The sequence below is a fragment of the Rana temporaria genome, chromosome 12, assembly GCF_905171775.1.
Source record: "Rana temporaria chromosome 12, aRanTem1.1, whole genome shotgun sequence".
NCBI classification, from domain to species: domain Eukaryota; kingdom Metazoa; phylum Chordata; class Amphibia; order Anura; family Ranidae; genus Rana; species Rana temporaria.
The window spans coordinates 18,913,468-18,926,898 of record NC_053500.1 but is presented as its reverse complement, the minus strand read 5'-3'; the positions used below and the strand labels follow the sequence as shown (position 1 = coordinate 18,926,898).

Sequence of the window (13,431 nt, the reverse complement as noted above, 5' to 3'; positions counted from 1 at the left end):
CTGTGCATCACCCTGTTCTCTCCAGCAATTCTAGAATGCTGAGCAGCCGACAAATACTTTTCATTGATTTGCAGAACTTTTTAAGCGGTCTTCCTTTATTCACCTGATTCCCGATGTCTCTTTTTTCCCTTTCCTGGTCTTTTCATGATGGGAAGCAACTCTCTGGTCACCTCTGTGCTCATGTTATGTTTCTGAAAGAGAAGATCTTTGTTTAAGAATTGGAATCATTGTTTTTTATAGGTTGTGTTTGCAATTGACTTTCCTAACAAAAGTTAGGACAGACTTTTAAAATGAATTTAGCTTAAAAACTGGAAAAAAATTAAAAACAGCAGTGATTAAATACCACCAAAAAAAAACTCTATTTGTGTGGAAAAAAAAATCATTTGGGTACAGCGTTGCATGACCGCGCAATTGTCATTGAAAGTGTGACAGTGCTGAAAGATAAAAATTGGCCTGGGCAGGAAGGGGGTGATAGTGCCGGGTATTGAAGAGGTTAAAAAAGCTGCTAGCAGGCTTCATCACTTCTTGAAGCTTATTATAAGCCTGCTAGCAGTTTGCTTAAAGTGGAACCAGCACTCCCATTAGGATCTGTGTTCAAAATTTAGAAACTTGAGTTGAATGGCACTTAAACCACTTAAGACCCGGACCAATATGCAGGTTAAGGACCTTGCCCCTTTTTGCGATTCGGCACTGCGTCGCTTTAACAGACAATTGCGCGGTCGTGGGACGTGGCTCCCATACAAAATTGGTGTCCTTTTTTTCCCACAAATAGATCTTTCTTTTGGTGGTATTTGATCACCTCTGCGGTTTTTATTTTTTGCGCTATAAACAAAAATAGAGCGACAATTTTGAAAAAAATGCAATATTTTTTATTTTTTGCTATAATAAATATCCCCAAAAAAGATATACATTTTTTTTTCCTCAGTTTAGGCCGATACGTATTCTTCTACCTATTTTTGGTAAAAAAAAATTATAGCGTTTACAAAATAGGGGATAGTTTTATGGCATTTTTATTAATAATAATTTTTTTACTACTAATGGAGGCGATCAGCAATTTTTTTTCGTGACTGCGACATTATGGCGGACACGTCGGACAATTTCGACACAATTTTGGGACCGTTGTCATTTTCACAGCGAAAAGTGCTATACAAATGCACTGATTACTGTGAAAATGACAATTGCAGTTTAGGAGTTAACCACTAGGGGGCGCTGTAGGGGTTAAGTGTGACCTCATATGTGTTTCTAACTGTAGGGGGGGCGGGGCTGGACGTGTGACGTCAGTGATCGTCTTTCCCTATATCAGGGAACAGACGATCACTGACACTGCCACAATGAAGAACGGGGAACAGGGCCGCCATCAGGGGGGTACAGGCAGTACACCTGTAAGGGGCCCGGAGGCCCCCAGGGCCCCAGATGGCAACTCCCCTTTAATGTTTAATATATTTTTATTTAATTTGTTATTAAAGGCCCCGGATGGCAACCCCCCCTTTTTTTTTATTTATTTTTTATAAAAAAAAAAAAATTCTAATATATATATATATATTATATATATATAATTATTATTAAAGGGCCCAGAGGTCCCCAGGGCCCCGGGTGGCAACCCCTCCTTTTTTTATGAAAAAAATATTTTTTTTTATATTATTTTATTTCTTTTTTTTATATATATATATTTGTTTTTATTAAAGGGCTCAGAGGTCCCCAGGGCCCCATGTGGCAAACCCCCCCTTTTTTTTAATAAATGTTTATTTATTTATTTTTAATTTTTTTATTAAAGGGCCCAAAGGTCCCCAGGGCCCTGGATGGCTACCACCCCCCCCCCTTTTTTTTTATATATATTTTTATATATATATATATACCGTATTTGCCGGTGTATAAGGCGACCGGGCGTATAAGACGACCCCCTAATTTTACATTTTTCTTAAGATTATTTGCATGTACTCACCGTATAAGACGACCCCCCTTCCGAGGCTTCCGACACTTCATATTTCTTCCTTCTGGAGCCATATTCTTCTTCCTTCTTGCTGGAGCTGGAGCCAATCACAGCGAGCGATGTATTCTATTAATGAATACAAAGCCTGCTTGGATTGGCAGAGGCTGTAACATCATCAGCCCACTCCTCTCTGACTCTCAAAGCCAATCCGAGCAGGCTACTGTATGTAGCCTGCTCGGATTGGCAGAGGTTGTTACTCCAATCCGAGCAGGCTCTGTATTAATTTGAATACGTCACTCACCGGGATTGGCTAAGTGGTATATAATGTATATAGCCGAAGCTACATACAGTATTACCGCACATCCAGCAGGCATCCGAGCAGTTGACCCGGCGTATAAGACGACCCCTGCCTTTTGGCCATTTTTTTTAAGTGTAAAAGGTAGTCTTATACGCCAGCAAATACAGTATATATATATATATATATATATATATATATATATATATATATATATATATATATATATATATATATATATATATATATATATATATATGAATGAATGAATGAATGAATGAATGAATGAATGAATGAATGAATGAAAAACTTATAAAGCGCGGCGCATGCGAACTGAATCGCTTCTGGGCGCTAGTTGTTCGTGTCTCATGTCATCAAAAGAGCAGAGTTTTGATTCGTCTTCTGAAAGTCAGGTGGTTTTCCTCCAACCGAATGCTGGTTGGTAAAGCGTTCCATAGTCTAGGACCCTGAAAAGCAAACCTTCTTTCTCCTTTGGACTTGTATTTGGTTTTTGGTACCCTGACCAGATTTTGGTCGGTGGATCGCAGAACGCGATTCGAATTGTGAGGTTCTATCTTGTCGCAAAGATATTGCGGAGCCTTCCCATGGATGCACTTATGCACTTTAAATGCAATTCTGTCTTTTACTGGCAGCCAGTGAAGGGTTCTCAACGAAGGTGAGATTGATTCCCATTTTTTTTTCCCAGTCACAAGTCTGGCGGCCGTATTCTGTACGACTTGCAGACGAGAGATTTGGTACTTTGGGAGTCCGAGGTAAAGGGCATTTGCATAGTCCAGTCTGGAATTCACGATTGTTCCCACCACGACTGCTACGTCTTCTTTGGGGATAAATGGAATAAGTCTGCGTAGTAGGCGCAACAGATGGTGCGCTCCGCTGACTACTGACCCTATTTGTGCGTCCATTGTCATGAAGGTGTCGAAGATGACCCCGAGACTTTTGACTTTGGAGCTAGGGGTGATGATTTGGCCCAGAATGGGCGGGGGTGTCCAGGTTGTTGCCAGTTGACTCTTTCGGCTGGCGTGAAACATAAGGAGTTCTGTTTTTGAACTGTTGAGTTTAAGATAACTCTTAGTCATCCAGTTTTCTATCAAAGAGAGACATTTCTCTAAACTGAGATGATGATCCTTTTTGTTGCAGATGCGAAAATACAGTTGCGTATCGTCTGCATAAGAGTGATAGAGTAGTTCTTGGCTACTGATAATATCAAAGAGAGGGCGAAGATAGATGTTGAAAAGCACCGGTGACAGGGGGGATCCTTGGGGGACTCCACATGACACCGTGCGCTTTTCCGACGTGAAACAACCCAATTTAACTGTTTGTGATCGGTTTTCAAGAAAGGAAGAAAACCATGGTAAATCACCTTCTGCGACTTCTGCTACCTTGGCTAGTCGCATCAGTAACAGTTTGTGGTCTACCGTGTCAAAGGCTGCGCTTAGGTCCAGCAGAACCAGGAGACAAGATTCTCCTTCGTCTGCGGCCTCGAGGGCATCGTCCCATATTTTGAGTAAGGCCGTTTCTGTCCCGTGTCCGGGACGGAAGCCTGATTGTAATGGATCCAGTAGATTGTGGGTATCTAGATGCTGTTGCAGCTGTTGTACCACTACTTTCTCCATTATCTTGGAGAGAACATTAAGGCCTGTTATGGGACGGCGGTGAGTTGGGTCCTTGGGATCCAGGTTAGGTTTTTTCAAGATGGGCTGGATTGTGCCCTCTATATATATATTTTTTTTTTTTTTATTAATAAAGGGCCCAGAGGTTTCTTTTTTTTTATTAATATTAAAGGGCCCAGAGGTCCCGGATGGCAACCCCCCTTTTTTGTAATTTATTTTTATAAAAAAAAAAAAAATATTGTATGGCTTTATATATATATTTTTCTTTATTTCTTATTTTTTTTGTAAAGGCCCCCCCCCCATTTCTCAATTTGTGGCAGCCCCCCCCCCCCCACTTCAACAAAGCTTTCTAAAAACTCTGCAAATGCTTTGTTAAAGCTTGATGTTCACACTGCTCTTATACGAAACGCGTGTAAAACAGGCCTTACATTTTCTAGTTGTACCCACCATCAGGTCCTGCTCTGTGACTCTCTCGCGTTCGCTATTAGCCACCAACATGAAATCTTCTGTGCGGACTCCATGATCCAATACCGATGCCCTGTTCGGAGGTGAATCTTTATTCCTGGAAGATAGATTTGCCGTATGGCTTTCATAATGGCCCTTTGGTTCTCTGTTGACGTCACTCTGAGAGCTGTAATACCCTCTCCTGGTATCAGACAGATCAAGTGGCTTATCTGGCATGACGTCTTCTTCAGAATGGACTCTCTTCTCTGGCTCTGCACACTTGTCCTCTTTATGTGACCAATCCTTCTTCTCTTCCTCTTGATGTCTGTTATTCTTCCAATGTGTGCTTAAGGCTTGCATCAGTGACAGCTCCTTCTCAGCGGGGCTTTCTCTCATTAGATATTTAGGCCCATCGGTTGGTGAACTGGGTGATCTGAGTTCTTGGTTCTGCTTGGCTGTTGAATATTGAAGCTTGTCTCTTTGGTTGGTTAGACTCATTCTGTTCTTGTATCCTTGCTCCCTCATGTATAACATGGCGCCCTGTAACTCCGCCATTGCGGCTTTTTCCTCCCAGTCATCGTCCGAACGCTTCCTCTCCACTGGCGGCTCACGATTCTTGGCCATAACATACCGAACTGGCCCGTCACTGGGCATGCCTTGATTGCGCTGCGCAAGGCGTCTTTGTATGAAGTGGTGCCGCAGAAGGTTCAGTTGTTCTTCAGGGATGACGTGTTTCAGCGCATCCAGAGGGGAAGGTGGTTCAGGCAAATCTGTTCTGTTTTCCTTTGGATGTCTGCAAAATAGATCAGAAAGAATAACATTTTCTTTCCTAATTACTCAATAACACAGTACTAGGGCCAGATCCACAAACTAATTACGGCGGCGTATCTCAAAGTTCCCGCGTCGTATCTTTGTTTTGTATCCACAAAACAAGATACGACTGAATGAGGGATCGATCCGACAGGCGTACGTCTTAGTACGCCGTCGGATCGTAGGTGGCATATTTAGGTGGCGTTTCCGTCGAATTCCGCGCCGAGTATGCAAATTAGCTAGATACGGCGATCCACGAACGTAAGTCCGGCCGGCGCATTTTTTTACGTCGTTTGCGTTCGGCTTTTTCCGGCGTATAGTTACCCCTGCTATATGAGGCGTATCCTATGTTAAGTATGGCCGTCGTTCCCGCGTCAAATTTTGAAAATGTTACGTCGTTTGCGTAAGTCGTTCGCGAATAGGGCTTTGCGTAGAATGACGTCACCGTCGTAAACATTGGCTTGTTCCGGTTTAATTGCGAGCATGCGCACTGGGATACCTCCATGGACGGCGCATGCGGAGTTGAAAAAAAACGTAATTTACGTCAGGTCACAACGTATTTACATAAAACACGCCCCGTCACATCCATTTGAATTCCGCGCCCTTACGCCGCCAAAGTTACACTACGGCGCCGTAACTTACGGCGTGCATTCTTTGAGGATAAAAAAAAATATGTAAGTTACGGCGCGCAGTGTATCAGAGATACAACGGAAATATGCACCAGGGTACGTGGATCTGGCCCCTAGAATCTATTGGCTGAAAGCCCAACTACAGGGCGAGGACAAGGTGTGGGCAGAAGGGATGGCTGCCCTGGGCACCATGAGGTGGGGGGGGGGCACCATAAGGAGAATGGAGGGGAGGGGATTTGTGTTAGAAGGGGGAATTTGGGGGCGGCAGAAGGAAAGTATTGTTCTATGAGGGGAAATTTGGGGGGGGGGGGGCTAGGAGCAGTAATTTAGGAGGATTTGTTTCGGGAGGGGGGATGGATGGAAGAAATTTGTTCTAGGAGAGAGTATTTGGGGGTGTGATCAGTGTTGGGAGGAGAGATTTGAAGTGGGGGGGATGTACTAGGAGGGGAAATTGTAGGGGTAGAGGAATTGTGCTAGGAGGGGTGATTTTTTTGGGAGGGGGGCATTTGAGCAGGGGGGTTTTGGAGGATGGAGGGCAAATATTTGTGCTGAGAAGGGAATTTTTCAGGGGGGTATATTTGTACTTGGTGGAGGGATAATTTACTTATGCATACGGGCATAGGCGTGCGCACAGGGTGTGCCAGGTGTGCCCAGGCACACCCTAATCACCCTGTGCAGCACAGATTTGCCCTGTGGCCTTGCCCCCATCCCCTTTTCTCCACAACGCTGCAGGCTTCCCACCTCTCCTCTTCCTAATGGAAGCAGCAGGCTACAAAAAATTGGCGCTGGCGCAGAGAAAATGGCGGCAAAATGCTGTTGCTGCCAGGATGTTTTAGGATGAATGGGGGAAGGGGCCATTAAATATGTAGTTTACCGGTCCCTTCCCTTTCTGAATGAACATTGAGAGTGATCAGCAAGGTGTGTTTGAGCTTTGGGGTGCACACCCTAATGCAGTGTTTCTCAATTCCAGTCCTCAGGCCCCCCCAACAGGTCAGGTTTTCAGGATTTCCATTATTTTGCACAGGTGATTTGATCAGTTTCACTGCCTTAGTAATCACCACAGCCTTTTCATCTGAGGGAAATCCTGAAAACCTGACCTGTTGGGGGGGCCTGAGGACTGGAATTGAGAAACACTGCCCTAATGCAATAGGCTGTGCACACCTATGCATACGGGATTTACAGATTATTACTCAGTGTTTTTGTGGGGGGGATTTTTGCCGACACATAATGCTCATACATCTTGGGGGGGGGGGGGGGGGTGTAAGCAGCTTGGCATGTGCACCCTGGGCTCTAGATGAATTTGGCTCAGCACAACCCAACTATATAGAGAAACTCCAGCAATAGATTAAATCACACAGTGAAGTGGTATTGCTGTCCAGAAGATACTACAACTTTGCTAAAATCCAAAAGCTCCTAAGTTGTATGTCCACCAGACGATAAACTTGGATAGGCTGGGCCCTTAATCTGCATTCCAAGGCCTAACTGTAGTTGTAACTGCTGTGTATCTATAAAGATACCTATAGGCAAAGGACAAGGATGCCCCGTACTCACGTACTGACTTTTTGCCGCTGGGAAACCCCAGGGGAAAGCCGAGAACCGGCTCGGCAGCTTTTTCCCCCTATACACGGCTCCATCGCAGTGTTTTCCATAAGAAAAAGACCGCCGGGAATCGCGGCAGGAAAAACGAGAACATGCTCTAATTTTTCCCGCTGGGATTGCCGACGGTTTTCCTGTCGGGAAAACTGCCATGGAGCATACACACGGCCAGTTTTCCTGGCCAAAAGATGCCATGGCAGTTTTCCCGACGGGAAAACTTGTCGTGTGTACGAGGCAGGAGACACATTTCTCATGGTGGATACAAGAAGTGTGGGGAATTGTGTGTTTTCTCTCCTTGGTCTTATGTGATTTCTATGGTTTTTGTACTGTTTTGGTTTTATGGTGTTATATTGTTGTTTTATTAGTTGATTTTAACTGTGGTACATATTTTATATTGTTATTATGTTAATTTATGCCTGTAACACTCAGTCTTGTTGTGAATTGTTAAGGTCTGGAAGCGTTTTGATACCTTCGGGTGATTCTACGCTATACAAGCAATAAGCAATAAACAATAAACAATAAGAAGCAATGAGTAGAGGCATGCAGTAAACACAAATAAAGTAGATATTGCTTACACATCATTGGCAGAGCTGTGTCTGTGGATGGGTGATGATGCGCCGCTCTGTCCGCACTTAACTCCTGGTCTCATTACAGCGATGGTTCCATGAAGCTGGTTGGAGATCCTCTGCTGGTTATGAGTGGTCAGTAGGACCTTCTGCACCCCGGACATAGTCTACAATAAGACAGACTATGTTGAACCATATATCTAAAAAGACATTCTCAATAATCTCATTGGGTACGATGGGTTGTGCGCTTCCATGACCTGGTTGTGTCAGGCAACTCACTTCACCCTTCTAACAAGTTAAAATTTCAGGTAGCTGGAGGCAGGGCCGATCCGCCCTATAGGCTCACTATGCAAGGCGCTTAGGGCCCCCGCAGAGCTGCGGGGGGCCCCACAAATTACTAGAGGCCCCGCCTGGTGAGAAGTCATTTTCGGCCCCTCACCCTGCTTCTCAACTCGCTGGCTGCATGGGAGAAGAGGTAAGAAGTCAGCTACCCCCCACTTCTAACTTTAATGTAAGATGTCAGCAGAACATCCCCCCCCCCCCCCCCCTCCGTTTCTCAACTTTAATGTGACACATCACTGTCGGCAGCGCCCCCCCCCCCCTGCTTCTCAACTTTAATGTGACATGTCATTTTGCTTAGGGCCCCAGGGAGGTCAGGATCGGGACTGGCTGGAGGGGTTGGGAAGCACTGCAGAGCAGTCAAAGTGCAATTAGATCCATGGGGACTGAGCATTAGTCCTGCATGGTGCACACACGGTAGAGTATTGCCGCATACAGACGGTCGTTTTTTGTGATGAAAAAAAACGAAGTTTTAAATCATGAAATAAAACGACGTTTTTGAAACATCATTTTCAAAAACGAAGTTGCCTACACACCATCGTTTTTTCACAATGCTCTAGCAAAGCGAGGTTACGTTTCACCACTTTTTTCCATTGAAGCTCACTTCATAACTAGCTTCTGGGCATGCGCGGGTTTAAAAACGTCGTTTTATAAGTCGTTTTTTGCTACACACGGTCAATTTCTGTGAAACAAAAACGACGTTTTGAAAAACGACACAAAAAATTCGAGCATGTTCGAATTTTTTTTTGGTCGTTTTTTTGAAGACATAAAACGACGTTTTGCCCACACACGATCATTTTAAATGACGTTTTTTAAAACGTCGTTTTTTTTCATCTCAAAAAACGACCGTCTGTACGCGGCATTTGACTTATTCTGCATTTTGTTCTGTGCTCCCCCTGGTGGGTAATGATTGATACACTTTATAATCATGCATTCATAGGTGTAAGGCTCACCTTCAAACGAGGTGAAAAATGTTGTGATACATCACGTACCAAGTCAATGTTCCGGGTTTCGTTGTTGGTCATGTGGGTGTTCTTGAGCACTGGTGACAGAGTTAGGACAGTAGGACTTGTTTCTGAAATGAGATAAATGGAATGTCAGTGACCATATTTTACAATGGATACAGTGACACCGACACTGATGAACCCTGTGATTGTCACAGCATCCAACCAGATTTCAACTGCCATGTTTCACTAGAAGAGATGAAATTTACTAAAATGTCATCTCTTTGTGGCTCCAGACTCCATATTGAGGTTACATCTAAAAGGCTAGGCATATGGTCACAAAACATTTACTGAAGGGACGGCACAGTCAGGAGCGGACTGACCATACGGGCACTCAGGCACTGCCCGAGGGCCCCATGCCACTAGGGGGCCCCATCAGGGTTACCAGGCTCAGAAAAACCAGGGACAGTATGTAAAAATCTGTGTTTTTAAAAAAATCCCAAGATTATAGCTGCCCCGCCTCTCCAGTACCTTTTCAGTGTGTGTGTGTGTGTGTGTGTGTGTGTGTGTGTATACTGTGTGTGTATATTGTGCGTCTGTGTGTGTATACTGTGTATGTATACTGTATTAGCTAGATTCAGGATGGCGAGCGCATAGTTGCAGCGGCGTAGCGTATGGCATTTACGCTACGCCGCCGTAAGTTAGCGAGGCAAGTACATGATTCACAAAGTACTTGCCTGCTAAGTTACGGCTGCGTAGCGTAAATGCAGCGGGAGCAAGCGCGCCTAATTCAAAATAGGCTGAGGGGGTGTGTTTTATGTTAATTTGGGTTGACCTGACGTGATTGACGTTTTTTTGGAACGGCGCATGCGCCGTCCGCGTACATATCCCAGTATGCATTGCGGCTAAGTACGCCGCACGGTCCTATTGGTTTCGACGTGGACGTAAATGACGTAAATCCCTATTCACGGACGACTTACGCAAACGACGTAAAATTTTCGAATTTCGACGTGGGAACGACGGCCATACTTAACATTACTATTCCAGCTATTTGATGGAATAACTTTAGGCCTGATAATGCGTTACGTAAACGGCATATCTGTACTGCATCGGCCGGGCGTAAGTTCGTGAATAGGCGTATCTAGTGATTTACATATTCTACGCAGACCGCAAAGGAAGCGCCACCTAGCGGTCAGTCTAAAAATTACACTTTAGGATACGACGGTGTAAGACAGACACTTACGTCGCTCATATCTGAGCCTAATTTAAGCTCAGACTTAGGCTTCAGACTTAGGCTGGCGTATCTACTGATACGCCAGCCTAAGTCTTTCTGAATCTGGCTATATGTGTGTGTGTATTCTGTGTGGCCCCATAATCTCCTATTGCCCGTGGGCCCCATGAGTTGTCAGTCCGCCCCTGGGCACAGTTCTTTCTCAACTCCCCTCCCTTTCAATGGAGGTCACATGACAGTGCCCATGTCTTTACATATGTGGTCAGCAATAACATGAACTTTGAGGAAATTTTTCTCTAGAAAAATGAAAGAGTAATTCCCCCTCTGGGTGATCTATGTACATTTCAGGGATTTTAACAAATGTTGTTGCAGATTCCTACCTTTTGTTATAGAATGCATTGAGGTGAAAATCTGCGAGGGTTTGCAACCCCTTTAGGGGAACAGGAGTGTCGTGCTCGTCCCCAACCTTGGACTACAGGAGAGTCAGGGACGCCCACTAACACACAGCTCCTTTTTCTATCAGCAAAGTAGTGGGCATCCTGACTCTCCTGTGGTCCAAGGGAGGGGGCGAGCACGACACTCCACACCAGGGAGAAAGCCTTGCATTACTGTGTGTAGTTACAGACAGAAGAACAGGAAGTGAGGATTTCTCAGAAGAAATAAGGACATTTAAAAGCAAAATGGAAGGATGAGGTAAGTGAAGTGAAGGAGGACTGCACTAAGGTAAAGGAATCTACCGTATTTATCGGGGTATTGCGCGCTCCGGCGTATAGCGCGCACCCCTAAAGTGGACCCGCATTTCTGTAAAAAAAACGATTTTAGTACTTACAGTTTTGGTGTCTTGCATGGCGTCCATCGGCGGCCTCGGCCTCTCGCGGTCACGTCCTGTACGTCCAGGACGTGACTGCGAGAGAACCTGAGCCTGCCCGACTATACACGAGTGTACTGCGCTGGGTATATGCCGGCGCAGTAGTTCAAACTCGGCGCGGGAAGCGGGTATCGGCGTATATCGCGCACCCACGATTTTGCCCTGAATTTCCGGGCAAAAAAGTGCACGGTATACGCCGATAAATACAGTATTTATTGAAAAAAATTGTATCTTTACAACCCCTTTAAGGAAGAAGATGAATATTACAACTGGGTAACCGGCATTTTCAGACGCAAAGATCACCCAGGGCAGCCTTCACGTTTGTCCCACAGCAGGGATTACTTTTAAATCAGTGTGCTCCCTCTAGTGGCTGATACTTGTTGCTGATGGCAGAGTAATCATACCTTGAACCAGCTATGAGAATGCATATGATGCTACTCAAGTCACACTTAGGAGGCCCTATGTGGGGGTATAACTGACCTTCTGAAGCTTTGTGATCAGAAACATTTTCTTGGGCTTCGCCGTCTTTACTTGTCTGGGTTATGTGTTGTTCTGGGTTGTTTTTGAGGTTGGCAGCAGGGACCTCTGAGTGCGGTGATTGTGACGTGGCATTACTTTCGGGGCTATGGCTTCTAGATCTGTTCTTCTCACTGCAAACAAGCACAAGCCGTGTGTATTATGAGATTTTCAGCACACTCTGGTCAGAGTGACATGAGAGCCATACAAGGAAATCCAAAGTAGACAGAGGGCCAGATCCACAAAAGAATTACGCCGGCGTATCTATTGATACGCCGCGTAATTTCAAAGTTCCCGCGTCGTATCTTTGTTTTGTATCTACAAAAAAAGATACGACTGCATCTGGGCTCGATCCGACAGGTGTACGTCTTAGTACGCCGTCGGATCTTAGGTGCATTTTTCCGCTGGCCGCTAGGTGGCGTTTCCATCGAAATCCGCGTTGAGTATGCAAATTAGCTAGATACGGCGATCCACGAACGTACGCATTTTTTTACGTCGTTTGCGTTTGGCTTTTTACGGCGTATAGTTACCCCTGCTATATGAGGCGTACTCAATGTTAAGTATGGCCGTAGTTCCCACGTCGAATTTAAAAAATGTTACGTTGTTTGCATAAGTCGTTCGCGAATAGGGCTTTGCGTAGAATGACGTCACCGTCGTAAACATTGGCTTGTTCCGGTTTAATTTCAAGCATGCGCACTGGGATACCCCCACGGACTGCACATACGCAGTTGAAAAAAAACGTCATTTACGTCGGGTCAAGATGTATTTACATAAAACACGCCCCCATCACATCCATTTGAATGGCGTGCCCCTACGCCGCCAAAGATACACTACGCCGCAGTAACTTGCAGCGCGTTTTCTTTGAGGATGCCAAAAAAAAAGTAAGTTACAGCAGCGTAGTGTATCTTAGATACGCTACGCCCGACGCAAATATGCGCCGATGTACGTGGATCTGCCCCAGAATGTCCATTCCTGCAAATGGCAGCAACCATCCTGAAATAATGAGGATCTATCACTTACTCCAAACGTCTGTTTTTTCTCAGCTCCTCATAGAGAGACTTGTTTTCTTCCTTTAACAAATTAAATTGATTGGCTGAAATAAAAGCAAATAAAAGTGTGCTAAAGACCGTAAAGTAAAAAAAAAAAAAAAAAATATAGCAAAAGCTGTCAAAGATGCATTACATTACATCTTTAAAGCTGAACTCCAGGCAAACAGCTAAATCCAGAAATGCATTACATACATGAAAGCTGTAAGATTATTATTTATGTCACATAGCACAGCCAACCTGGTGACCTGACTCTTCTCTGCTGCAGTTAAATCTTTACAGCCTGGTCAGCTTCCTGCCCCCAAACCTGTGATTGGACAATGAAGAAGCACATGGCAAACCAATGGGGTCATCTCTTTCCTCCTGTCAACATGTTCTTTATTAGCATATGTGCATACACAACACCCAGATGTCGGGAGACGAAACGCGTAGGGTGGGGCTTGTCTGGATGTGATGTGAGCGCGTGCCAAAGGTCTGTGCTCGCAACCAGGTCATTGCCGCTGGAGCCATCATGACTTTAAAGAGAATACCCCTGTATCTTAGTGTCGGAGGCGACACGCTTCTTTGTAAGTGCATTTTTGTGGAT

General features: G+C 44.9%; 1 protein-coding gene across 2 annotated transcripts in view; it reads right to left on the bottom strand.

Moving 5' to 3' along the window:
• RBBP8NL (RBBP8 N-terminal like) overlaps positions 1-13,431 on the bottom strand; it is a 63,070-nt gene that overhangs the window by 11,594 nt on the left and 38,045 nt on the right. Inside the window, exons 6-11 of one of the 2 annotated variants that reach the window (XM_040331808.1) lie at positions 12,820-12,892; positions 11,764-11,933; positions 9,194-9,315; positions 7,911-8,068; positions 4,304-5,093; positions 104-191 (exon numbers count right to left, since the gene is read on the bottom strand). In XM_040331808.1, the coding sequence (XP_040187742.1) occupies positions 104-191; positions 4,304-5,093; positions 7,911-8,068; positions 9,194-9,315; positions 11,764-11,933; positions 12,820-12,892 (1,401 nt within the window). The remainder of the gene's footprint in view (positions 1-103; positions 192-4,303; positions 5,094-7,910; positions 8,069-9,193; positions 9,316-11,763; positions 11,934-12,819; positions 12,893-13,431) is intronic. The other variant, XM_040331809.1, reaches the window with a different exon arrangement.